This window comes from Marmota monax, unplaced genomic scaffold (genome assembly GCF_021218885.2).
Source record: "Marmota monax isolate L192 unplaced genomic scaffold, Marmota_monax_Labrador192_F-V1.1 WCK01_AAM20220418_F8-fsc00038, whole genome shotgun sequence".
Lineage (NCBI taxonomy): Eukaryota > Metazoa > Chordata > Mammalia > Rodentia > Sciuridae > Marmota > Marmota monax.
This window is the reverse complement of record NW_026692498.1, coordinates 4528652-4554202: the sequence shown is the minus strand read 5'-3', so window position 1 is coordinate 4554202 and position 25551 is coordinate 4528652. Positions and strand designations below refer to the sequence as shown.

The following is a 25551-nucleotide window of genomic DNA, read 5'->3' as shown; positions in this document are numbered from 1 at the left end:
CCTCGCGCCTGCGCAGTGAAGGGGCGCTCGCGGGTCCCGCGCGTGGTGTTTGGATGGCGGAGCTCCAGGCCGAGTCCAAGCCGCTACTGGGCCGGGCCCATAGCGGCAGCGGTGACGGCGATTGCCCTCAGGCGCTGTCCACTTGCCGCAGCGTTCAAGTTGGTCCTGGTGAGCGGGCCGGGCTGGCCGGGGTCCCCCCTAGGGTCCCGCGGTCCCCGCACCCGCGAGTCCTCCCGGGACCCCACTCGGCTGGCGTTCGAGCGCGGCCGGGCGCCGGGGAGCAGCTGTCCCGAGCCCGGCGGAGTTGGGGCGCTGGGGGGTCGTGGCCGGCCCCGAGGGGCCGGGGAAGAGGACGTCGGGCAGCACCCGCGGGGTGCCGGGCTGGTCAGACGGCGGCGTTTCCGTGGTGGCCTTAAGGCTCCTAGGAGGCACAACTTTCATCCCCTCCTTCTCCCTGTTTCTTGTGGGGGAAACTGAGGCCCAAGGGAGGTGTCACTCAAGGTCACAAGCCAGGAGTGGCTCATGGGGATTCCAGACTCCTGGAGTGACTTTCCTGGCCTGGTCACAGCAGGTGGGCCCCAGCAGCTGGTGGGCCTGGGGCCCTTCTCCCTCCCCAGCCTCATCCTGTTTCTGGTCAGGGATTGCAGAATCTCGGGGAGGGTGCAAGGGTGGAGTCCACCATCCCTGGCTGACCGCAGGGGAAGTAGGTGCTGGGTCAGAGGCAGGAGGAGCTGTGTCATCTTATTCAGGAAGAAACGGCTTTGGAGAGGCCCCGAGACTGCCCAAGGTCACGGGTGGCTGCTGCTAGAAACACACTGGACCGTCCTGCCTTGCCACTTCCCTCTCTGGGCTTCTTCCTCCTCTGCCCTGGAGGGGACTGTGTTGGGATAGTGACCACCACCTGTGGGGTGGTGGATCCTTGAAGGTGCCTGACATGACAGGAGATAAGGGAACTAGAGCTGAGCTGGCCACGAGCTGGCCACACTGTTTCTGCCCCCAGGGAGATTCTTAAGTTGCTTCCTGGGACCAGACATCCCTCCAGCCCCTGCCAGGCTGGGACAGGATACATGAATGGTTCAGGGGACACAGGCTTTGTGTCTGGAGGGCTGGGTGCGTCTCTGGGGCTGCTACTTCTTGGCTGTGTGAGGATGGCAGTTGCTTATCCATTCTGAGTCTCAGTAAAAGGGGGCCATGATAGGTGGAGGGGCCTGTGTGATTCAGAGAACATCTGGGAGGTGGTGTGCGTGCCGCTGGCCGTCCAGGGCAGGAGAGCCGTGAGGCTGCAGGTCCCAGCCTGGCCAAGTGGACTTCTGGCAGGTGTGACCCTGGCTGTTGAGACAGGAGCCAGGGTGGGCAGTGTTGATGAGGGGGTCTCAGGGCTCTTGGCCTTGTCACTGTGGTGAGGGCAGTTTTGTGTCTGTCCCAGCACTGTGCTGGGCTCTGAGATGGCCCCTGTGTTCCACAGGGAGGGGAGCTGCTGCTATAGAGTGCCCAAGGACCTGGGGGGCCCTGTGGCCAGGTCCTTCTGGCTCAGCCCACCTAACAGGGCTCGATCGAAGGTTGGGAAGAGTGCTTTTCCCTCCGGGTCAAAATCTCCCTCTACAGCTTGAGAAATAGTTGGAGTGAGGGATCCCCAAGCCTGCAGACCCACATTTAGTGGGGTGATGGGGTGTGGGCAGATGATTACCACCCTGATGGGCAGGTGAGCTGCCCAGGGTGAGATCCCATTCCCACAAGGTGGGGCGGTGCCCCTGGCAGAGGCAGCAGCCTGGGTAAGGGCTTGGCAGGGCCACCGTCACAATGAATGGCATGGTGGGGGACAGTGTGGAGAAGCAGCACGAGCCAGTGGTGGGCAGAGGGGTCCCCCTGCAGTACCAGGCTGGACGGAGTGTGACCCTGGAGGACTCATGGGACGCTGTGTGGGCTTCCCGGAATTTGCGACAAGATCCCTTGGGACTTCAGGTGGGACTGCCTTGGATACTGAGGGCTGGGTGGGCTCTGATGGCTGGACCCAGAATCTTAGGACCAACAACCAGAAACCAGGTGAAGTGAACCACAGGGACAGTGTGGTTTGGTGTCCGTCCCTCCTTTAGGGACTTGCGTGATGGCTGGGCTCTCAGACCCTCTGCTTCCCCGGGCTGTTCATTGCCCACTGGGTAAGTCAGCTTTGGGGTCTGCTGTGTGCTGGGCACAGAGCCAGATAGCGTCTGTTTACAGCCATTCTGGGACACCGCAGCCCCTCTGTGGGAACAGTTAGGGTCCTGAGGGTGAGCCTGTGGTTGAATGTGTGGGGACTGAGCCAGTCAGCCTGGGGAGGTGACCTGCTGGCTGTGCTGTGAGGGGCGGGAGGTGCCCGTGAGCAGCTGGCCAGGCTCTTCCTGAAAGCCCCCCTCCGTCAGGGGCTGGCTGCATCCATCACCTGGGCCTCCAGGAGGCCCCACCTCCTGTGCCCTGAGAACCAACTTGTACATGGTGAAGGACACAGCTCCCTTTGCCAGGGAGGGCCTGGAAGAGGCCTGGCATTTGGGTGCTGCCTGGGCTCTTCCCTGGGTGACTTGGGTTCCTGGTCCTCGGGCAGGGACCAGGAGGGAATGGGACTCTGCTTGGTCTCTGTATTCGATGCTTTCCATTTTATGTGTCAGTGTTAATTCTGTGACCTCGGTGGGTGGAGTGGGCTGGTCGTGGTGGCCCATTATATTGTTGGGGATGCTGGGGACATGCAGGAGGCTGGTGGTGGGACCCAGCGGCTAAGGAGTGACACAGCCCTGTCATGGATCGTACTTGGGTGCCAGACTGGCTGGGGGCTCTTGTACTCCGTATTGTACCTCACAGCGTCCTCTCAGAACCGGGCAGTGGCTGTCAGCACTCCTGCCGGGCAGAATGGAGTCACCTGCAGAGCCTGTTCCCGGGTGGGAGAGGTCTCTGGACCCCAGTTTAGCACTGGGGCTCTGCAGAGTTCTGCTGCTCTCCATAGGCCTTTGCTGGGGGCAGCTGTCCTCTGCACTCTGTCCTCTGGGCAGTGGTGGCCTGAGGGCAGAGCTGCCTCTCTCTAGGCCTGGTGCCAGGAGCTCAGGCTGCCACGCTCCTCTTCTGGTGGGGACCTGCGGAGGCCAGGTGTCAGGTGCTGAGCTCAGGGTGAGGGATCTGTGGCTAGTGGTCTTCTTTTGTCAGACCACCATGGAGGGTGAAGCCACATGATCCTACATGGTCACTGGACGTGTCCTCTCTGCCCACAGCCGCCGTGGCCAGTCGGGACCTCTGCATCGACCAGGCTGTGGTGTTCATTGAAGATGCTGTGCAGGTGAGTGCGGGCTCCCTGCCGCTGCATCTCCCTGCCCCTCCAGTCCTTGCTGTCCTGGGTCAAGGCCTCAGCTGCTGGCCTGCGAGTTAGAGTAGCATGACAGCAGGCCCTTGGCCTGGTGGCTGTCCTGGAGTTCTTGCTGTGAAGAGGTAGGTGACTGGGTACTGCGGTCCTTGAGGTGTTGATTCACCACATGCCAGGTCCTGTCCTGGGCCTCCCCGCTCCAGGTCCTAGGTGGGGCTACATCCCAGAGGAGGACATAGTGCTGGGGACAGTGGCAGGCCTCACACATAGAAGAGCCTCGTAGGTAGGCAGGGACATAGTTGTGCCTTCTGCAGATCTTCCCCAGTGTCCCCTTAGTCAGCTGGCCTTTGGGGAACTCTGTTTGCCTGGCAAATCTGGCAGCTTCAGAGGGTCTACAGCTGCAGCCGGGGGGCACCTGGGGCCGGGTCCACGCGCCGACACAGATCCTGCCTGAGAGGGACAGAATCCATCCCTACCCCTGGGCTTGTCCGAGTGGGTTGCTGGGTGTGCCCTGTGTTGGCTGTGCCTGTGGTAATGTGGGGACGCCCGTCAGGACTTCCGCATTGCCGAAGGGCCCTGCTCACGTCCTCCCTGTGACCCTTCCCTCCCAGTACCGCTCCATCTCCCACCGCATGGACGCCGGCTCGATGTGGCTTTACCGATGCTACTACTCGAACGCGTGCCAACGGTGAGACTGCACCTGTGGGGTGTGGGGTTCCATGTCCTGCTTGGTGGGGGTGGTGGCCTCACCCATTCTAGACTCTACCTGCCTCTGTCCAGGTGGGCACCCTCCCTGTGGGCTCAGACGGGGCGTTAGTCTCCCTGAGGCAGGAGCCCTCGTGAGGGCAGTGGGGCTCCGGGTGATGAGAGCTCCCTTCTCAGGATGCTCGGCCAGCCCAGGGCAGTACTGGGCCGGGAGGTGCCAGCCCCTGCTGTCCCCGAGCGGCCTGCCGTTTGCCTGCCAGGCACTTCTTGGCTCTGAGGGCAGCTGCTGCTTGTGCCTTAACCATGTTCTGTCTCCTTCCCAGGATCCTGAACTTCACCATTTTCTCCATCCTGGCCTTGGCCTTTATCGAGACCCCGTGTTCGCTCACGAAGACTGCCGACGTGCGCTACCGCTCCCTGCACTGGGAGCCGCCCTGTGGCCTGACCGAGGGCATCGAGGGGCTGTGCTTGCTGGTCTTCATGACCGACGTGTCTGTGAAGGTACGGTGGGCGGCCGGGGTGCCTCTGGGAGTACTCAGAGGCTGACCTTTGTGCGGGGACAGTGCGGCCACACAAGAGGACTGAGTGGTCTCACCTAAGGGCACCCTGTCTTCCCCTAAAGAGGAGGGTGTGGGACAGAAAGGGGTCTCTTGCCCACACAGTGGCTGCTGCACATCTGACTCTCAATTCTGTCTGTGACAAGATCCCTCTGGAGGCTGCAGGTGGCCCTTCTGGCTCATGTGGGCCTGTGGCTCTGTCGGCCTAGGAGCCTCCAACTCCCCCACTGGGCACGGAAGGGCCGGCACTCTGGGGGCTGTGTGAAGCCTTCCAGAACTGTGGTCCCAGGGCCCCCATGGCCTGGGTCAGGCTGCACGTGCCTCCTGGTTGTGCGGTACCTTTGCTGGGAGCCTGCCCTGCAGTCCCTCCTAGGAGGGGTGGGTTGCGTGGCTGGACGCTGGGGGGTGTGCAGAGACACGTAGGCCCTGGCAGCTCTTCCATCTTTTTTTTATTAGTTGTTGGGGGACCTTTATTTATTTATCTTGCTTATATGAGGTGTTGAGACTTGAACCCAGTGCCTCACCCGTGCTAGGCAGGCGCTCTGCCCTGAGCCCTAGCCCAGCCCTCCCCATCTCTTTTTAACCCAGAAACGGTCAACAGGTCTGGGGATTTTTAAACTGGAACCAAAACTGGTAAGAAGTTGATGTGGCTGGTGCATTTGGTGGTCTTTAGACGAGAGTGGCCACCTGCTCTTATCTGCAGGGGTGACCTCAGGAGGCTGTCTTGCTGGTGGGAGTGGCGGTTAGGACAGGGAAGAGCAGACTAAAGCCCAGCCCACGTCACCTCCTGCTGTGGTCCAGGTGCCCTGTGCTGGGGCACTGTCTTGTCCGTCCCCCCAGGATGCCTTCCCAGCCTGCCCTCCTGCACTGGTGGCTTGCATGGGAAGTTGGGAACCCTGTGACCAGGGAGGACGCTGAGGCCCGCGAGGCTGAGGGCTAGGCCTGAGGTTGCACAGCTAGTGGTGGTGCTCTTGGCCAGAGGCTACTTCCTGACCACGTGGAGGTGGCCCTGTGGGGCAGTCTCCTGCTCTGTGGGCTCCTCCCGTGGGCACTGACGTCCCCGCCTGGCTGCAGGCGCGTTGCTTACCGCTCCCCCTCGTCTCCTGCAGTGCTTCCTGGTCGGGCGCGCCCAGTTCCAGAGGAATGTGTGGCTGCTGGCCTACATCGCGGTGCTGGCTGTGTCTGTTGTGGACTGGACCGTGTCCCTCTGTCTCCTTTGTCAGGAGGTGCGTGGTGAGGACATTCTGAGGTGGCGCAGCTCCCTGGGGTTGTAGGGCACAGGTGCTGCTGTCCGTTTGCCTAGCGCTGCCCTCGCCCTGAGCCCTTGGGCTCCTGCTGGGCAGGGAACATGCTCCCACCTGCGCATGGGGACCCGCTGCCTGGAGAAGGCAGGAGGCGTCCTTGGGCATCCCGAGCGTGAGAGGGTGACCTGGGAGCACATCCTGGGCCTCTAGCTCCTGGCCCTCAGCCCGCCTGGCAGCCAGACTCACTTGCCTGGGTCTCCATGGAAGTGCCACCCTGGTCCCTTGCTATGCCCAGAGCCCTACCCCAATCTCTGTGCAACCTAGCAGCGTTGCACAGCCACAGCCACCCCAGAGTCCTGACCGCAGGGCCTTTGTTTCCTGCAGAGCACCCTTGGTGCCTTGGTGGTGTCGAGCGGTGACAGGTTGGCCGCTCTCAGCCGCGTCTGTCGGGGTCTGTGGGGGAAGGAGACCCATCGGGTGCTGTTGTAGGGAGAAGTGGAGAAAGACCACGCAGATACCGGGGAACCAGAGGAAGAGGTGGGGTTGTTGGCATATTGGCACCTGAAGCCCCTGGGAGGGGACTCCAGAGCTGGGACCTTCCTTGCCTTTGGACCTCTGGGAGGGGTGGCCCAGCGGGGGCTGCTGCTGGGAATGCAGTAGAGGAGGAAGTGTGGTGCCCTCCCACCTCCAGCTGGCAGACCCAGGCCCATGAGCGCAGGGAGCCACTGCCCGAGAGGGAAAGCCCCCTCCGTGGCCTCCTGCTGCTATGAGGGGCAGCCTCTGGCTCTCCCATAAGTGCTGCCCTTCTCTCGTCTGAGAAGGGGAGGACAGCCCAGCAATCGTGAAGCTGAGTGACAGTCAGGGCATCCGCCTGACTGGCCAGCAGATATTCTAACCCATGGGCTGAGTTACCAACCTAACCTCACTGAGAAGGGCGAGGAGGGGTGGTGGGAAGAGTCCACTGGTAAGCACGAGCAGGCCCCCGCCTGCCAGGACCCGTGCACGGCACGGAAACAGCCCTGGCTGTCCAGCTGCTCATATCCTAACTGACCTTTGTCCTTCCCTGCTGCTGAGTGGGGCTGTCATGCTACATGGCCTGTGGGGGGAGCCCTGTGATGCTGGACCACAAGACCAGAGCCTCTGCCTGTGGGCAGCCTGTGACTGCGTCTGGGCATGCGGGGTACCCATGCCTCTGCAGAGCCGGGGCAGGCTGGAGCCCCTAGCTCTGTTAGGTCACCTCTATTCCCTTTGACCTCCTCAGCCCATGCCCGGGGCTGGGGCCCTTCCAAGGATGACAGATGCAACCCAGAGAGGGCCAGCAAGTTCCTGGATGGGTCACTCTAGAGGGCCTGCCGTGCCGGGTGCTGGTGGACCTTATCCAGTGGGACCCAGGTTCTGTGTGAGGGAGAGGCTGCTGATCCCTGAGGAACGCCAGACCCAGGTGTCATTCCACAGTGCAGCTGGCTCTGTCATGGGGGACCAGGGCAAGCTAGAGAGGAAGGGATGGCCGTGACATGCCACTGAGCTTGGCAGGCTGGTGCTGAATCCAGCAGGGCCCTCGATGGGCCTGAGTCCCCTGGGATGTCTGCCCCTGGGATAGCAGGGGTGGGTACAAGTGAGGACACAGACAGGGTTCTGAGTCTGCCCTGGGCTCTTCCAGCGTCTGCGCATCCGCCGGCTCCTCCGCCCCTTCTTCCTGCTGCAGAACTCCTCCATGATGAAGAAGACCTTGAAGTGCATCCGGTGGTCGCTGCCAGAGATGGCCAGGTGTGCTCTGGGTTCCTGGGGCTGCAAGGCTCCCGTGCAAGTGCATAGCCTGAGGGCCTGAGGATTGGCCTGGGCACTCCTGCCCAGAGTGCTGCCTGAGAGGCCCACTGGGTGCTTTGGCGCTCTGAGGAGGTCATTGGATCTGGCGGCCCCCTTAGAGGCCCTGGCAGACCTGCTGCTCCTCCCCTGTGGCTGCTGGTACTGGGGTGCCCCCTGACAGGTCTTTGCTTGCCCCTGTGCTCCCGTGGTGGTCCCCTGCCCCTGCTCCGCCGTCTCCTTCCACTCTTTCCACCCGCAGTTCTGTGGCTGCTGCTGGGTGTTAAAAAGCTCAGATGGCGTCCCTGCTTGCAAGTCCTTGTCATCACCAGAAAGTTGGGGCTTTTGGGGCCAGTCTTAGCTCTCCATAAGTCCCCTGCCCTGCCCACAGAAATGTCACTCATGGTCCTCCCTCTGCCTTGAATCCCTTCCTTGGTGGCACATCTGGCTGATGTCCCTCTCATTCAGCCGGAAAGATGGAGGTGGCCTTGGGCCCTGGGTCATGCCCCTGGGGTTGTCTTTGTCCCACCACAGAAGGCCGGCTCTGCGAGGCAGGAGCAGGCCATCTTCCAGCCTCTTGGGCTGAGTGCTCAGCAGATCCTCTGGGGACAGGAGGGGATGGCTGTGCCTGACTCTGCCCCAGGTGCCCCCTAGGCCAGTCGGCTGGGGCCTACACCTGGTGGGTGCTGAGCCCCGCCCTCTCCCCAGCGTCGGGCTGCTGCTGGTTGTCCACCTCTGCCTCTTCACCATATTTGGGACGTTGCTGTTCACCGTGGGCGAGGAGGTGAGGTGGTGGGCGTGGCCAGAGGTGGGGCTGGGCTGTCCTCTGCACTGGCTAACCCTCAAGCAAGGTCTGCGCACGGTGTCTGTGGAGAGTCAGTAGGCTGGAGGGAGTGAGGGCCGGCGCGGCCCTGCCTGAACTGTGTAACCAGGAGTCATGTGGCCCACCTTGAGCCCAAGGTCTATCTTCAGGGGCCCTAGTGCTCCCAGCGCCCCACTGCTGGGGCCCTGATGGCCCCAGTTCTCCTGGGCTTGGGGCCACTGTTCCCATCCTGCGCCACCCCTGCCACCTTCCTGCCGGTTGTCCAGGAGGTAGTTCGTAGGTCCCTCCCCAAGGGGCTACCGGGCCTCACACTGAGCCTTCCTCTGCACCCCTCCTTGACTGGGGCCCCTTGGGTCTGCACTGGCTTCTGGGAGTGCCCCTGCCAACACATCCTTGTCTCCAGCCCTTGACCCTGATCCCCGCTCTGCCCAGCCCCAGCTGAGCCTTTGACCCCCAGCAGATTGGTGTTGTATGAGGGTGTGCCCCTGTCACCTGGCCTCGATGCCTGCTGTGGGCCCCCCACTTTCCATCCTCTGTGTTTGCTCTCATGTCCTGGCTGAGGTCACTGTCTGCCTCAGGCCTTGGCCACCCTCTTCTTTACTCCTTTGTCCTGGGATGTGGCTGGTCGTGGTCAGCAGTCAGGGCTGTTTTTTGTGAGTTTGAAGAACCTCTAGGGTTGGGGCTGTGCCACCCAGGAGGGGAGCCAGGTGCACTTCTAACCCGGGAGAGGGGTCAGCCTGAGCCACGGCTCCACGTCTTCATGTCTCTGTGTGTGAGTGTGCCTGTGTGCACCTCCGTGCTTGTGTCTGGGGTGTGTCTGTGTCTGTTGGGTGTGTCCCTAGGTGACAGGGCAGTTGCTGGACTGTGAAGGTGGCCCTACTGCTGACTCCCAGTGACTGTCCCATGAGGGTGGTCGTCAATTCCCGCTTCCAGAGCCCAGGGGAGGCGGAGTCAGTGTGGGTGGAGGTGTCCTTAGCCTCTAGCCTGGGAGTGCTAAGTGTCCCCAGCTTCTGGGAGTGTGGCTCCCCCTCCAGGTGGGTCTTGGCCCCAGCAGGGGAGCTGGCTGAGCAGGGTGACGTTGAGCACCCGCAGGAAGATGCTGCCCTTGGTCTTGGCAGAGCCTCGCTCCCTGCCTGGCTGGAGTGGGCGGGGCGGGCGGTGGTGACTGGCCCCCGTGAGGTTCTTACCCTCTCTAGCATGGCCTGGAAGGCAGGCTGGGAACCTGCGCCTGTAGGTCTGGGTGGCCTTGCTCAGTGTCCCCTGCTCGTGCCCCCTGTCCCAGTGCCTGACCTCGTTTCAGCCCTTTGGTAAGCACAGTCCGGGGCCAGCCTGCTCGGCATGCGGGCTGTCCCCATGCAGTCTGGTTGGAGGTGTTTCTGAGGACTGGGGTTGGTGTAGGGCCTTGGTCCCATGGAGCAGTGTACATCCCACCTCTGGACCGTGCCCCAGGCCAGCCTGTCATTGCTGGCAGTGGGTGGGGCAGAAACCCTGGGCTCAGGCTTCCTCTGCTCCCCCACAGGGTGGGCCTTGGGTTGCGGGCTTGGGGTCGGAGGGTCCCATGGGGCGGCCCCCACAGGAATTGACTGTAGAGGTGTGGCAGGAGCCCTGCTGGGTTCAGGCCCTGGGCCGTGCCTGCCATCCTGGGGAGCTGCCCCACCAGGGGTGGCCTTGTCTGTAAACGGGTGCCGGGTGCTGTGCGCTGGGTGCCAGGTGCCGGGCTGAGGCCTTCCTCGGTCAGCTCAGAGCCCGCTAGGCCTGGGGGGAGGGTTGTTTCAAGCCCAGGAGGGCCAAGCTCACATCCAGTTGCTGCCCACCCCCTGGCCCTTTGCGTTCTTGCTCCATCCTGGCCCTGCTGAGGCCCTGTGGGGGCTGTGTGCCAGACAGGCCCCTGGAGCCTGTGAAGTCCTCCCCTCCAGGAGTTTGTGGTGCCCTTGCCACCAGTCCATGCTCAGCACACCTGGGCGGGCGGGTGGAGGAGCAGTAGATGAGGACAGCTTGGTGGATGGTCCTGGCTGCTGGGTCCCAAGGTCGGCCGACTGGAGGCCCAGCCGTGGGGTGAGGGCCTGTGTGGCTTCCCAGAGCCTCCTCTGCTCTCGGCAGGACGAACATGAGAAAAAGGAGAGGCTGACCTATTTCCAGAACCTCCTGGACGCCTTCACTTCCCTCTTGGTGCTGCTGACCACGGCCAACAACCCTGACGGTGTGTGCGGGTGGGCAGGGCAGGTGGCCTGGGCGGAGCCCCGCGGCCTGGAGGGAGCGTCCAGGGCTGTCCGACCAGGGGACGGGTGACTCTGGAGTCCTCTGTCCTTCTTCCCTGTTTTTCACCCCTCTCTCCCTTCTTGCTGCTTGTCTTTCTGTCTGGCTCCTTGTTTTCCTGCTTCCTGCATCTTGCCTCCTTTCTCCTTGGAGAAGCTGACTGTGGGCCGTGTTCTCTGTGTGACGATGAATGGCGCTGGTCACTGGGCCCTCTGGCAGCCTCATTGGGGCCCAGCCATTTTCACTGCCGCTGCCCAGGCCCAGCGTGAGGTGCGTGCTGCTGGGGAGCATTGCATGCGAGAGACCCTGGGGTCTTGGCTGGCTGTGATGGGTGCTGGCAGGTCCCCCACCTGCCCAGGTGCAGCTGTACCCAGAAGGGAGGCCTCTGGCCTCGTGGGCTTGGCTGTGGCTCTGCCACGCTGGCTGGTGCCTTTCACTTGGGCTTAGGGATGCTCGCACCAATGAGGCCTCCCCCACGGGCAGCCTGGGATGCCCACCCGGGAGAGCCAAGCACCCTGCCCTCAGCTTGGTCCCCCTGTGCTGTGAGACCCAGCCAGTCTCTGTGGGGAAGGGGATATGGCCGCAGGGAGGCTGATCTCGGCTTGGCCCAGGGTTGACTGTCCTCCGTGGACCTCCATGGGACCTTCCTATCCCGGGAATGGCCCAAGGTGACAGGCTGGGGTTTGAGCCAGAAGCCTTACTTCTCCCACAGCCTCCTGTGCTGTGGGGCGTCTGGCCCGAGTCACATGGGAGCTGGGAGGGTCCCCGCGGGCTCGAGCCTTCTGTCTCTGGTCCCTTCCTTGCTCAGTGATGATCCCTGCGTATTCCGAGAACCGGGCCTACGCCATCTTCTTCATCGTCTTCACCCTGATAGGTGAGCGCCCCGTCGGGCGGAGCCTCCCAGGCCACAGCCCCGGTGCTCAGGTGTGCCCTGACCTGGACCCCGCAGACACCTCCCCCGCCCGGGTCCTGCCTCCCTGCCACCCCTGGCTGCCCTCATCCATCCTTCCACCCGGGCCGGCCTGGCCTGCTTGTGCCCACTCATAGATGGGGCGTGAGGCCCTTGAGGTGTTTGTCCTGCTGCGAGCAAGGAGTCTTGCGGCCACCGTGGTCTCTAGTCCTCTTTGTGCCCACTCACCTTGCCCAGGGGAGTGTGTAGGACCTGCTATGCTGGGGCTCCAGGCCACTCTGAGCTGACCGAGGCTTTTCTGTGGCAGGGAGCCTGTTCCTGATGAATCTGCTGACCGCCATCATCTACAACCAGTTCCGGGGCTACCTCATGGTGAGGCGAGCTGCGTTGCGGGCTGTGTCTGGAAGTGTCCTCAGACCCAGCGTGGAGTGGCCCCAGCAGGCCAGGGGGTAGCCCTCAGCCTTGAAGGCCATGTGGGTCAGGCAGGGGCCACTGCCTCCCGTGAGCCAGCCGGGACACACCCTGTGTCATTGCCTTGAGTCATTGTGGGAGTGCAGGAGTTTTTGCCGTGGCTACCCAGGGTCCCCAGAGCTGTCCCAAACCTTAGAGTGAAGCTGCCAGGGACCCACACAGGAGTGAGCCAGTGGGCTTCACTTCCCCTGGGCCTTGGCCACCTCCCTCCTTTGAGGGCAGCCCCCCTGGGATCTGTCGTCCCCTGTTTGAGGGGTGAGAGGCCGAGGATGGCTGGCTTCCCTGGAGGCTGCTGGGACCTCCCGTCTGCCCACCCTTGGGGGACGGGGAGGGGCAGGGGCCGGCGGGGTGTGGGGGAGTCCACTGCTCAGAGCGTCCTCCTTGCAGAAATCTCTGCAGACCTCGCTGTTCCGGAGGCGGCTGGGGACCCGTGCTGCCTACGAAGTCCTCTGCTCCCTGACAGGGTAGGCTGGGGTTCTCCAGGCCTGAGTGTGGCCAGGGCCCTTTCTCCCCAGGAAAGGGGCTGTTGCCCTGGGTGGGGTCTGGGCATCCCCGAGGGGTCTCCCCAACAGCCCTGCTGTCTGGCCACGGGCTCGGGTTCATCTGGAACCCTGAAAATACTCTCTGGGCTCCTTCTGTTCTCATGTCTGCCTTGCTCCTGCCTGGGCCAGGCGTCCACTCTGCTGTGTTGTGGACGTGGGCAGAGAGCTCAGGGCATCACTGAGAGCATTCTGGACCTGCTGCTTGGTGGCAGTGGAGTCTGCTCCTCTGAAGGGGACGAGTGTCTCCCTGGGTCTTAGATGCTGGTGGCTGTACCACCCCTGCAGGGGGTGCTGCTGGGAGGTGCCCCTCAGGCAAGGCCCTGCCCAGGGCAGTGAGGGTATTCAGGACAAGTGCCGCGGAGGCCGGGGCGGGCTGCCACGGGGCAGTGCTCACTGGCGGGTTTCCGTCCTACAGAGTTGGGGTGATGCCCCAGGACTTCCTGCAGGTGCTTGAGAAAGCCCAGCTGAGCAGTTCCCAAAAGCAGGCCATCATGGAGGTAGCTGCTCCCATGTCTGCCCAGCCTGTGGGCTCTCCGAGGCCAGCGCTCACGGCCCGTGGGGTTGGGGCGTGGCAGTCCCCTTGCGGCCTGCTGACAGGCTTGCCTCCGCAGAAGGTGCGCTCCCTTGATGGTGTGCTGCTGTCAGCTGACGAGTTCCAGAAAGTCTTCAGTGAGGTCGACAGAGGTGTGGTCAGAGAGGTAACGGGGCGGGCCTGTGCCGCCTGCCCAGCCCAGGGCCACCAGGGTGTGCGGGGACTCTGCGTTCTTCTAATGCTGTCTGCTGGGGTCTTTCCCCTCATGGGCAGTGGGTGGAGGTCATTTGGCTTTTGCAAACTGGGGATACTAGGGCGGGCTGGGGCCATGAAGGCCCAGGACTGGAGCCACGTCCCTGCTCTGGCCTTGTCCTTCCCCGTCTGCCAGTTTGCTCTGGTCTGAAGAAATAGACCAGCGCTGGGAGCTGGCCTGGGCCAGCCTCCCGGGGTCCTGTCCGCCCTGGAGGTGGAGTACTGTCTCTGCACAGCCTCCACCTCTCATCCTACCATGGACCTTGGCCTCCAGTTCAGCACTGTGTAGAGGTTCTGGTGGGCGGAGGTGCCTGGAAGGAGCAGAGGTGTTGTGGGCAGCACAGGGGCAGTGGAGGGGCTGCCATTTCCACTCCTTGGCCTGGGGACCCTGCAGGAACCTGAGCAGGGCTAGGACAGGAGGCAGAGCCCTCTGCATCCTGCTACGTTTGTGCAGGGAGGCCGCGGGGGGAATAAGCCTGCACCAGGGGCTGCAGGCTCAGGGCCTTGTCTGACATCCTGGGGCTGGGGGTCGGAGATCAAGGCTGGCTCCTCCGAGGCCTGTCCTTGGGTTGCAGGTGGCGAGAGCCTTCCTCCCGTGGTCCTCCCGTGAAGGCCTGTGTTCACTTGCTGAACTCTCAAAAGCCCCATTTCCAGGTGCAGCCGCCCCTGGGGTACCGGCCTGCGCTGAGCAGAGGGACAGTTGGGAGGCAGCGCTTGCCCTGGGCTGTCGGCTAGCCAGGCTCCTGCTGGCCCCCCGTGGGCTCAGCCTGTCACGTGTTTTCTTCAGGACGTGCTTTCCTCAGGTGTCTCTAGGCCACCTCGACCTGCGTGGGATGGTGTGTGAGCTTGTCCCTGTCATCGTTTGGGGTGTCCCTCCTGGGGCCTGGCAGTGCTAGTGATACTTCAGCAGGGGACACTGTGTGTGTTCAGCTACCACACCCCTGCTTGGGACAGGGTGGCTCTGAGTTGTCAGGTGGAGTCACCTGGAGGTGCAGAGTGAGTGTGTTGGAGGTCAGCGTGGATTGGGGACGGCCTCGGCCAGCAGGCCTCTGTGTAGCCTGCTGCAGGGGGTGGCTCCTGCCCCAGGTGGAGGCCCCCTCTGTAGCACCAGGGCCCGGAGCGTGGTGGGTGTGTAGTGGGCGGTGTCTCTCCTGCAGCTGGCCACCCAGGGTTCTGGTTCCCCAGCTCTCCCAGTGATGCCCACTGGCCTCTGGCTGTCCCTGGCAGCCGTCTGCAGACCTGGGGGTACTGTGGTCACAGTCACATTCACTCTCCTGCCCTCTCCCAGTGCCAGGACCTGTGGGTGTCCATGAGACGGTGCTGCCTCCAGGAGGCAGGGAAGATAGATGGGCTGTGGCTGTCGAGATCCAGGGCAGCAGGCCTGGGCGGGCTGGGGCCACGAAGGCCAGGACTGGAGCCACATCCCTGCTCTGGCCTTGTCCTTCCCCGCCTGCCAGTTTGCTCTTCCATGGGTAGAGTTTGGGGTAGAGTCCTGAGAGCTGTGGTGCAGCTTGTTTGGATGCTACCCTCTTCCCCACAGGCTGCGGGCAGGGGGCGTATTTCAGTTGGAGTGAGGAGCAGGAAGGCTGGACGTTGGGTGGAACTCAGGCCCTGAGCATGCCAGGCCAGGGCTCCACACTGAGCGACCCCTCCAGCCCTTGGACGTTTTTATTTTGAGACAGGGCCTCGTTAACGTTGTGCTGACTGGCCTTGAAATTTGAGGTCTTCCTGCTTCAGCCTCCAGAAGGGATCATAGGCGTCCACCACCATGGTGGGCAGGTTGTGGTTTTTGGTGGCCCCTTCAGAGTCATGGGCACTCGGGAGGTGAGCTCCTGTCCATCATCCTGGCCCTGCCCAGGTTGCTGGTCCATTCATGCTGATGAGCTGCTGACGAGCTGCAAGTGAGACCGCCCTGCCAGTTTCCAAAGAAGCCTGTCCTCTTAACGAGGGGCTTTGGGTTAAAGATGAAGCGGTGGCTGTAGTAGACAATAACAAAGGGTGGCGAAGCCCCCTCGCTGCCCCTGGAGGCCACCCATCCGATCACATGATTTGTCATTCCACGTCACATGCAGCATGGAAGTGCTCTCTCCGTGTGACTGTGCGGTTGTGATGGGGTGCTCAACTCTGTTGGCCAAGGTGTCTGTGTGTGGTCAGGCACAGAGTGGACCCCTCCCCAGGCCGCTCAGTCCTCTGTGCTGCGGCTCAGCCCTCAGGTGGTGGGCATACAGGAGGCAGTGGTCCCTGGTATGGCACCTAGGCTGCCAGTGGTCAGGGTGTGCTGGAGGTAGGTGGCCTCTGGGCGCTGGCCTCCACGTCGCCAGGTCAGGCTGCAGCTCTGGGTCACCTGGAGTACCATGTGGCTGGAGGACTCTGGATGTCCCCCTATCACACCCCTGCCCCACCCCAGAGGGCACCCAGAGCCTGCACTCCCACCACGTCCAGCGTTCCTCATGCTCACTGGTGGCCAGGGATGTTGTTGGGGGCTGGCCTGTCGCCATGGGGCAGGTGGTGAAGGATGAATTGGGATGACTGCTGAGGCCTCTGTTCCCCTGGCCCGGCGTGGTTGGCCTCTGAGCTGCGTGAGTCTGAGGCCACGGCAGCCCCTGCCCCTTCTGAGTGCAGGCCCCGTGCTCTCCTCCTGCAGCCCCTCCTCTGCCTCCGTGTCTTCTGCATCTTCTCTTTTTGCGTGTGGAACACCTTGCGGGGACGAACTGCTCTCTTTCTGCCCACCTGCCGCAGTGGCCTCTCATGTGGGGCTGCCCAGCACTTGACCTGTGGCCTTTGCCACAGAAATGGTGTCTAACTTCACTGGGTTGAAAGGAAATGCCCACGTGTGGTTGGCGACTCCCTTGGACACCTGAGCACCTCCTTCCCTGCTGAGTCTCTGGCTTTCCGTGTGGTTTGCCGGGTTGTTCGTCCCCATCCTGTGCACACGGGAGGTGTCTGAAGCAAGGCCACGGAGCTTGGGAAGTGCTGGTCTCGTGAGGGGGCCAGGCTGGAACTCCCACGGCGGCGCTGGGCTCCTGCTGCCCTTGGCGCTCCCGCTGCGCCTGGCTGTGTCAGGCTGTGAGCCGTGCACGCACCTAACATGGCCGTGGGTCCCAGGGTGGCTTGCTGAGGTGCCCGTGGGGTCGTGGCTCCCTGGTGGCGGGGAGGCGGTTTGGGACTGCTTCCTTGACGGCCGGGCCTGCCGCCGTGTGGTTCTGAGCTGCGGGTTCCCTCCTCAGCACCCGCCGAGGCCCTGCTACCGGTCCCCGTTGCTGCAGAGTGCCCAGTTCCTCTTCGGCCACCGCTACTTTGACTACCTGGGCAACTGCATCACCCTGGCGAACCTCGTGTCCATTTGTGTGAGCGCCGGCTGCCCCTGGTGGTGTGGGAGGCGGGTCTCTCAAGCCCCCTGCCCTGGCCGTGCTGCCTGCCGTGTGTCCTGCTGGCGCTGTGAGCTGCCCTCTGCTCTGGCTTCGTAGGTGTTCCTGGTGCTGGATGAGGACGTGGCCCCCAGTGACCGGGACAACTTTGTCCTAGGGGTAAGCCCTGGGATCCCTGGCCTGGCAGGCTGTCCGCTGTGTTGAGGAGAAGCGAGGCAGGGTGGCCTGGTGCAGAGCACAGTGTGGCGCCGTGGCGGGAGGCCGGGAGAGCTGGGGGCCCGTGGGCAGGGTCTTCCTGGCCCTCCGCTCTCAGCTGGCAGCTGGCTGTTGGCCCTGGACCTCATGTGGAGAGCTCTGTTAAATCCCTCAGAGAGCTGAAGTTCTTCTCCCGGGCAGTAGGTAGAGCCACCAGCACCCTGCTGTGTCCCCTGCCTTAGGGGCTCTGCCGAGTCCCTGAAACCATGCTGTTCTTCCCTCGTTACCTAAGAATAAAGCTAAGAATGAAGCTCAATTTGCCAAATTAAAAAGTGACCTCGTTGTCACGTGAGGCCTGGAGTGGAGGGTGTCACTCCATCAGTGTGGGGGTGGCGCTCTACTGGCTTCCGCTTCTCTGGGAAGACCACGTTTCCCGTTTCCCCTTCTTCATGTCGGGCTTTTCCCTGGCCGGCGCCAGGGGGCTCCCGGGCCCTGAGGGCCGGGTGGTGCCGGGCTGGCTGCTCTTCCTCCTGAGAAGCCTGGGGCAGGCCTGCCTGTCTGTCTGAGCTTTGCTTGTCTTTCTGTGCTGGAGTGAAGCCTGGGCCTCCTCGTGCCAGGCCAGCCTCCGCCTCTCAGGCCCGGCTCCTCCAGGCTCTCCACACTGGAGCAGCGTGCTTGTCGGGAGGGCCACCAGGCGGACCCGCGGGCAGCCAGCTCTGGCCCTCCAGGGGGCTCCATGCTCAGCCCCTCCACGCAGCCGCCTCCATGCAGTCGGGTGTTTGTTCCTCCTCCTCAGTGGTCACCTCCTCCCAGGAGGACGGAGGCCATGTTCACTTGGGAGTAAGGAGGCAGGCCACACACCTGGGAACGTGACCTGCGCCTCCCTGAGGGCTGTGGGCCTGTGGTGTGGGAGGGGTGCTGGGGCCGCCTGGAGGGGAGAGCCACTGGCTATTTTATTTACCGGTGGAGACCACCTTTGACGAGGAGCCCCCCCAAACTCTCACCAGGGACTGGGAAGCCACCTGTGAGCCGGGAGGCCTGGGTGGGGAGACCGGCAGAGCGGGGTGCCGGGTGCTGTGGTGTCGGGCAGGGGGTGGTGTGGCCACAGGGCCGCGATGGCTGAGGCGCCTCTTCCCTCAGGTGCTCAGCTGCGTCTTCATCATGTACTACCTGCTGGAGCTGCTGCTCAAGGTCTTCGCCCTGGGCCCGTGGGGCTACCTGTCCTACCCCGAGAACCTGTTCGATGGCCTCGTCACCTTGGCTCTGCTGGTAAGGCTGGAGATGCCCGGCCATCCTCTCGCGTGGTGTGGGCTCGGCCTGTGGCTTCGGGCTGTGCTGGCCTGAGGCTTTGCTGAGGACCCAAGTGCCTAGGGAGCTGGGCTCCTGCCCCAAGGGACGGGGGCTGGCCTAGCCCAGCGGAGCTGCTTGGCAGGTACCGGGGGCTGCAGGAGGTGGGGTTTCCACAGCGTCCAAGTGCAGTGGAGTGAGGGCCCCTCAGGCCCGCACACACTCCACCCTCAGTGTGACCTTGGGTGTGGGGGAGGGCCTGCTGCTGTGCTCAGGTGCCCAGGGTGCCCTCAGAGGAGTGTCCACGCCTTTCCCCAGATGCTGGTCCTGGGGGCAGGGCAGCAGGACGCTGGAGTGGTCCACGGGAGCATTTGCCCCTGACCACGCTGCAGGAGAACTCGGGGCCTTCCCGTCTGTCCTGGATTGAGCTGCTCCTGTGTCTGCAACTCCTAGGCCAGAGTGACACACTTCCTGTCATCTGGAGCCAAACCACGGGGGTGCAGACGGAGCTCACCTCTGCCTTTGGGGAGAACGCGTTGGTCGCGCGCCAGCTCGGGTCGTTGGAAGGCTGCGGGTTGGCGTTGCTCTACAAGGCTTTCTTTTGTCATTGAAGGTTTTGGAGATCCTCATGCTGGCTGTGTACGGGTTCCCCTACCGAGGCTGGTATGTGACCCAGGAGAACCCTGGGGGCCCCATTGGCAGCCCCACCCCGTGCCTCTGGTGGCCCAGGCCTTGCCGAGGGCTCTGCGTGGTGCAGCAGGCGAGCTCGGCCAGGGCGGGGCCTGCCTGGTGGGAGGGTGGCAGCCTCTTTGTGCTCGTGAGGGTCTGTTCTGGTGCCCCAGGCGTTGGGCAGTGGCCCCCTTGAGGTGCCCTCCTGAGCAGCAGGGGTTCCTTGTCCCAGCCCTGCCATGGGCCTGTGGCCCCTGAGGTGCTGAGGACCAGAAGCAGACACTCCCCGAGCCCCCAAACTCAGGCCTGGGGACTGGTGATCACTGGGATCAGCTGGGCCCCTCTGCTTCAGGAAGGTCCTGGAGGGAGTACCTGTACTATGTGGGACCTTTGGTTGTCCCCTTCCGCAGTCTACCCCCTGTAAGTGGTGGGGCTAGGGCTTGTGCCCATGGGCCCCAGTTCTGGCCAGTCAGAGGGCACGTGTGGTGGACGCCTGCTGGTGTGGTGCCTGTCCCAGGATCTGTCAGGAACCGGTTGGTGCCGCGAGCATGTCCCAGAGCACAGTGCAGGCCAGGACAGGTGGCCCCGTCGTGGAGGGGCTTGGGGGCTGGCCTGGGCCCAGAGCTTGCAGGAGGACACAGTGCCGGGACCTGGGTGCCCTGCAGGAGCTGCGTGGCCAGCACCTTGGTGGCAAGAGGCTGTGCCGCTTGCACCCCAGGACAGGCGTCCCCTTGTCTCTAGTGTGCACTGTACCCTGTCCTCTTCTTGGTCCTTGCCGGGGAGTGGTGGGTGGATGTTCTGGGCGAGGGGCACACAGAGAAACCCCAAGCAGGGCCAGGTGGGGCAGGGCCAGGTCAAGGGGTGGGACTGAGTCACAGCACAGGAAATGGGGTCTGGGGTGAGGGGCACAGGAAGAGGGTTGGAGGTCAGGGGCCGAGGAATGGGGTGGGAGACACGGAACAGTGGAGGGTGGGAGTCTGGAAATGGGGTCGGGGAAGGGCCTGTCCTGCCGGGATCTGAGCGCCCAGTTCAGGACTTCAGTGACCTTTATAGATTGGGTCTTTGCCCCGGGAGGTGTGACCGTGAGGTCCGTGTGTGGCTGTCTGCAGGCCATGCCCTACTGCGTACCTCCGTCCCCTGGTGGGTCTCTGGCCTCCACTTTGCCCGTGCATCTCCCCAGGAAGCCAGAGATGCGGGGCCTGCTGTCGCTGTGGGACATGATGCGGCTGGTGAACATCCTCATTGTGTTCCGGTTCTTGCGCATCATCCCCAACATGAAGGTGCGTGCGCTGGCCTCTCTTGTCGTCCTCAGCACTATGTGGCTCTGGGACAGGCAAGTCTGAGGCCACGGACCGTCCCTACCACCCCAGACGCCCTTGGGCACACCTCAGCCATGCCTGCATCTGAGGTGGGGCCACAGTTAGAGGCAGGCGAGTCCAGCCCTGTGTGTGGTGAGGATCAGGGCCAGCGAGATTGGGTGTGCGTGCCCTCGGCTGTCCTAGGAACCCGCGTGCTGGAGATGGCGGAAAGGCTTTGGTGTGGTAGTGAGGGGCAGGTGGGGGGTGGCTGGTGGCCTCTCTGAGCCCCTGTTTTTCTAATGTGCCCTCAGGAGCCGCAACCTGTGGGCAGGCAGGTGGTCAGTGGGTTCAGGCGCAGCCCCTGGAGTGGAGGCAGAGCGCTGCTCCCATCCTAAACTCTTTATGGGAGAGGTGAAACTGAGGAGGTCAGACCCCCCTTCCAGTTGTCTTGTTCCTTCCTCCCACCTCTCCCGAGGGTGTGCCATTCCCCTGTGCTCGCCGCAGCAGTGGGTTTACCATGGAAGGTGGCTGGGGTCCTGGGTGCAGATGGAGCTGCTGTGCTGGAGCCTTCTGCACAGGACATGCATGCATACACATGTGTCCACATGGAGTCACACTGTGCACACACGGCTGCATGCAACTGCAGGGCCCACATGTGCAACCATGTGAACTCTAGACGGCACTCCTGCACACAGCCATAGAGGCACATGCAGTCACATACATGTCTATGTAACCATGTGCAGTGACGCATGTTCACATAACCATGTGCAGTCACACACGTCCACATAACCACGTGCAGTGACGCATGCGTCCGTGTAACCACGTGCAGTCACATATCCACATAACCACGTGCAGTGACGCATGTCCACATAAGCAGGTGCAGTCACATACATGTACACGTAACCCATGTAGTCACATGTCCTCGTAACCATGTGCAGGCACGTGCTCATAGCACAGCACATGCATGCATGTCATCGCATCATCCACAGTGTGCACACCGCACACATGTGGGTTGTAGGTCTGCCATGTCACACATGCTCGCAGGACGGTGTCACATGCACACTGTTCAGGCACCTGTGTGCATGTGGGTGTCTGGCGTGGGCTTGCACCCTCGCCCTTGTGGTGTCCACCTGCTGGCGCCCCTCTGCCTACAGTGTGCGGGGGGGGGTGGGGTTGCAGGCCTGGCTGGCCGGTGGGGATCCATCTTAGTGGGCACCTCCAGGGCTGTTTCCTCGGAGCTGCCCTGGCCCACGGGTGGGCAGGCAGACTGGTCTGAGGCCCTGGACACGGGGGCTCTGCCCAGGGGCACAGGACTAGGCCTGCGAGGCGGCCGGCCATGTGAGGAGTTCCTGGCACAGGTGGGTTTAGGCATTTGGGGTGTGGATGTGTGTCGATGGGTGTAGGTGTGGTGTGTGGACAGGTGTATGGGTGGCGTGGTGTGTGCAGGTAAGGGGGGTGTGTGGGTAGCCAGGTGCACATCTAGGTGTGTCCAGGTGTGTTGGGGAGGTCATGCACCTGTCTAGGTGTGTCCCAGTGTGTGTGGCTGGCTTTAGGATGTGTGTACCTGTGTGTCCCGGTGGGTGTGGGCAGCTGTGGGCTGAGTCTGTATGTCCAGGTGTGTGAGCAGTGTGGGGACAGCTGCAGGGTGTGGCCAGGTATGGCCATGTGTGGGTGGGTGGCTGCTGGGTGCCTGTGGGTGTGTGGCTTGTGGCTTGGTGTCCATCTTGCCTTTCTGTTCAGGGTCATAGAGTGGGTGCTGGTGTCCCTCAGTGGGCGGGAGGAGTGAGAGAGAGGCTGTGCTTTCTTCCTACCTGCAGCTGATGGCCGTGGTGGCCAGCACCATCCTGGGCCTTGTCCAGAACTTGCGGGCATTTGGCGGCATCCTGGTGGTGAGTCCTGGAGGGTGCTAGTGGCGGGGGACCAGGACCCTGGGCAGTGGACTTGGGTGGACTGGCCTTCCATAGTGGCTGACGGGAGCAGCGGCTGGCCGACTTTGCCCTGTGGGCAGCAGGGTCCCTGCTTGGGGCATCAGCAGGGAGGTGAGGCCAAGGAGGTACAGGGCTGGGCAGGAAGCCAGGTTGCTCCCCTTGCTGGAGGCGGGACCTGGGGCTGTCATGGGTGGGGCTGGATCGGCATTCCTTTGCCAGGAGCCTGGGATGCCATCCCAGGGCCACCTTGTCACTGGGGACTGGATGGCTTTGTCTGCTGGCTGAGCTTGGGAGGAGGGGCCCCATGCTAGCTGGGGTCCCTGAGCCGCCTTTCATTGGTAGGCAGCACCCAGGTCCCCTGGGGAGCATGGACATACCTGCCCAGCTCCACTGGCACCTGAGGTCACCTGGCCCCGGAGGTTGACAGTGTTTTGAAGTAGTGGGGCTCATGGTTGGGGGCAGTGGCCTCTCAGACCCTGGCTGGCTCTGGACAGTCAGGCTGACGGGGCTGCGGGCTCCTAGGTGGTGTACTACGTGTTTGCCATCTTAGGGATCAACTTGTTCCAAGGTGCCATCGTGGCTCCTGCCAATGACAGGTGAGGGGTCCCTGCTCCCCTTGTGCCCCCCCCACCCCCGTGCCCTGCCTGGGGCTCCTGAGAACCACCGCTCCCATACCCCTCTCTGAGTCCAGGCTGCAGAAGTGGGTGGGATGGGGGGTGGGCAGTACAGGCCCAGAACCTGGAGCCCCACTGTGGCCCCGGAGCCCAGAGGAGCTGTGTCCGTGGTCCTGTTGTGTGGGGGACACTCTGCTCTTCCTCCTTTTTCCCAGGGGCCTGAGGGAGGTCCTGGCTGAGCAGGGGGCTAGGGCAGCGCTGAGTGCTGCTTTTCTGGCCCCTGTCGCTGACAGGGGTGTTGTGTCCCCAGCCTGGCCCACGACAACGGCTCAGCGCCCTGTGGCAGCTTCGAGCAGCTGGAGTACTGGGCCAACAACTTTGATGACTTTGCGGTGAGTCCTGTGGCCTGACCCCTCCCCGTCCCGGCTCCCTGCCCCCAGGCCCCCCTGCCCCCCTGCCCCCCCAGGCCTGCTCCCCGCCCCCCAGGACTCTCCCGACCCTGCTCTGCCCCGCAGGCCGCCCTGATCACCTTGTGGAACGTGATGGTGGTGAACAACTGGCAGGTGTTCCTGGAAGCCTACGAGCGCTACGCAGGCAGGTGAGCCCCACCCCTAGCCAGGCTCCCCCAGATGGCTGCCGCCTCCGCTCCAGGTGCCCCGGCTGGCTCCACAGTGCGGGGTGGCTGGCCGCTCATCCTGGCCGACCTCGTGTCCCATCTACACTGCTCCTGGGCGATGGCCGAGGATGTGGGTACTCTCTCTCAGGTGTGGTGTGGAGGCGCTGGTGGCCTGCTGTGACGGGAATTCCGTGGGCTGGGCCAGGGAGATGGCAGGACAGCCCTGCCCAGCCCAACAAGGGCCTGGCCTGGAGGCCTAGGTGTGTGTGGTGCTGAGCTCCCACGTGAGCTCGTGGCCTGGACCCTCCTGCGTGAGCTGGTGGCGGGGGGTCTTCAGTGGGGACACCAGTGCCCCACACCAGCTGGGCATGGATGAGGTCCTGACAGGTGTGCATGGTGGGGTCAGGACTGGACCTCCCCGCTCTGCTTGCCCCAGGATGCACCCCCTGTCCCCCACAGGTGGTCACTGGTCTACTTCGTGTTGTGGTGGCTGGTGTCGTCCGTCATCTGGGTCAACCTCTTTCTGGCTCTGCTTTTGGAGGTACCGGAAGTCCCTGCCCAGGCCTGTCTCGGTTTCTCGCGCGTCAGTTACTGGTGGGAAGCTGGGGCTGGGCCTTCTGGTCTTTGGATGGCTGTGCTGGGCTGGTCTGGCCGTGGGTGCGGCCTGCCCTGGCTGCTGGGCTTTCTTGGGACATGCCTGACGCAGCATGGTGGTGCTGCTCAGGCCCTGGCCTGGTGCTGAAGGAGGGGCCCCAGCCCGTGCCACGGCAGGAGTGAGTATCTCGCTGCCGGAGTCCAGGCGTCCAGGGTGAGATGCCCACCCTTGCAGTGATGCTGGCCACCTGGGCCCAGGAGCAGCAGGGCTGGCCTCACACAGGGCCCACACTCACTGGCTGCCCTCCTCCCTCCCGCTCCCCAGAACTTCCTTTATAGGTGGGACCCCCGCAGTCATGAGCGGCACCTCTCGGGGATGCAGCTGACCGCAGAGCTCATATTCAGGTGCGTTCCTGGGAAGCCACTGTGAGCAGCCTCCTGGGGTGAAGTGCAGCAGCAGGCCCTGATGGGTCTCCCTGCCACCATGTCCCTTTCTCCTGAGCCATAGCTGAGCAGGTCACAGCAGCTCAGGGCCAGGGCCAGGAGTGGGCTGGGGCTCTCTGCTCGACGCGGCTCCAGCACGTGAAAGAGCCCCCCTTTCAGTTTCCTGGCCTCTGGGTGCTCCTGTGACCTTCCTTCCTGTGACCATTTGAATGTCTTTGTACTGGTCCAGGAAGGTGGCCAGTCACACTGGAGATGGCCTGCTGAGGGTCTCATTTCCTGCATGGGTGCCAGCTGTGCCCAGCGGGTGTCTGGGCTTTTACGGTCTGTCTTTGCTTCCCCGCACTGCTGGGGCCGGAGCCCGGGGCCGGAGCCACCGCGGAGGCCCGGCAGTGCCCTTCCGGCCTGTGCTGGTGTCTGTGAGCCTTGGTGGCGCTGCTGGCGGCCCTGCGTCTGTCCCGAGGCTGGGTCTGGTCCTTGGGGTTCCAGTCCCTGTGTGTTCGTTCCGGCCCGTCTGGTTTGGGGACCCTCCCCTAAGCTGTGGCTCTCACCCAGCGCCTGGTCCTCTGCCTCACAGGGACATCCTGGAGGAGCCCAAGGAGGAAGAGCTGATGCACAGGCTGCGTAACCACCCGCACGTGCGGCTCTGCAGGTGACGCTCTGATGGCCCCTGGCCAGCCGGCAGGAGAGAGGCTGGTTGGGGATGAGATGGCACATGACCAAGCAGGACAAGCCTGTGCTCTGACTGACCACCTAGGGGACAGCAGGGGGACAAGGAAGCCAGTCCCTCTTTTGCTGCCCTTCAGCCGCTGCGCTGCCGGGCTCTCCAGGTGGCCGCGCCCTGCTGCCGTCCTTCCCCAGCTGCTCCCGGGAGGCACTTGCTTTTCTGTTGTGGAGGCGACTCTGGGGCCTGGAAGCCAGAGGCGGTGCCTTCACTGCTGGAGGCCTCCAGGGACAGGGCCGCGTGGGCTGGGCAGGTCCCCTGCAGCCTCGGGCCTGGGGGTGCTGGTGGTCGGACACTGGGGAACCTGGGTGTGTCGTTACGTCACGGGTTGTGCGCGTGATGGGGGCCGGGTGTTTCTGTACATCAGAGTGCCAATAATTCCACGGTGGCCCGCGGA

The 25551-nt window shown here is 63.4% G+C and overlaps 1 protein-coding gene across 9 annotated transcripts; it reads left to right on the top strand.

The window, feature by feature from the left end:
• On the top strand, window positions 1–25551 carry Tpcn2 (two pore segment channel 2). Of its 9 annotated transcripts, none has more exons than XM_046444994.2 (25): window positions 1–168; window positions 3237–3301; window positions 3937–4013; window positions 4354–4531; window positions 5697–5813; window positions 7492–7598; window positions 8343–8418; window positions 10558–10657; window positions 11522–11587; window positions 11931–11995; window positions 12482–12558; window positions 13052–13133; window positions 13248–13334; window positions 16648–16767; window positions 16888–16947; window positions 18124–18252; window positions 18884–18933; window positions 20120–20219; window positions 22055–22126; window positions 22688–22761; window positions 23090–23171; window positions 23295–23377; window positions 23855–23936; window positions 24329–24394; window positions 25008–25551. In XM_046444994.2, the coding sequence occupies exons 1-24, from the start codon at window positions 54–56 to the stop codon at window positions 24347–24349; spliced, it is 2085 nt and encodes a 694-aa protein (XP_046300950.1). In that variant the 5' UTR covers window positions 1–53; the 3' UTR covers window positions 24350–24394; window positions 25008–25551. The 9 variants fall into 9 exon arrangements, 4 of the variants coding, with proteins under 4 accessions (XP_046300950.1, XP_046300952.1, XP_046300949.1 ...); XM_046444993.2 differs by having other exon boundaries at window positions 2–168; window positions 24315–24394; XM_058579668.1 differs by lacking the exon at window positions 8343–8418 and having other exon boundaries at window positions 92–168; window positions 24315–24394.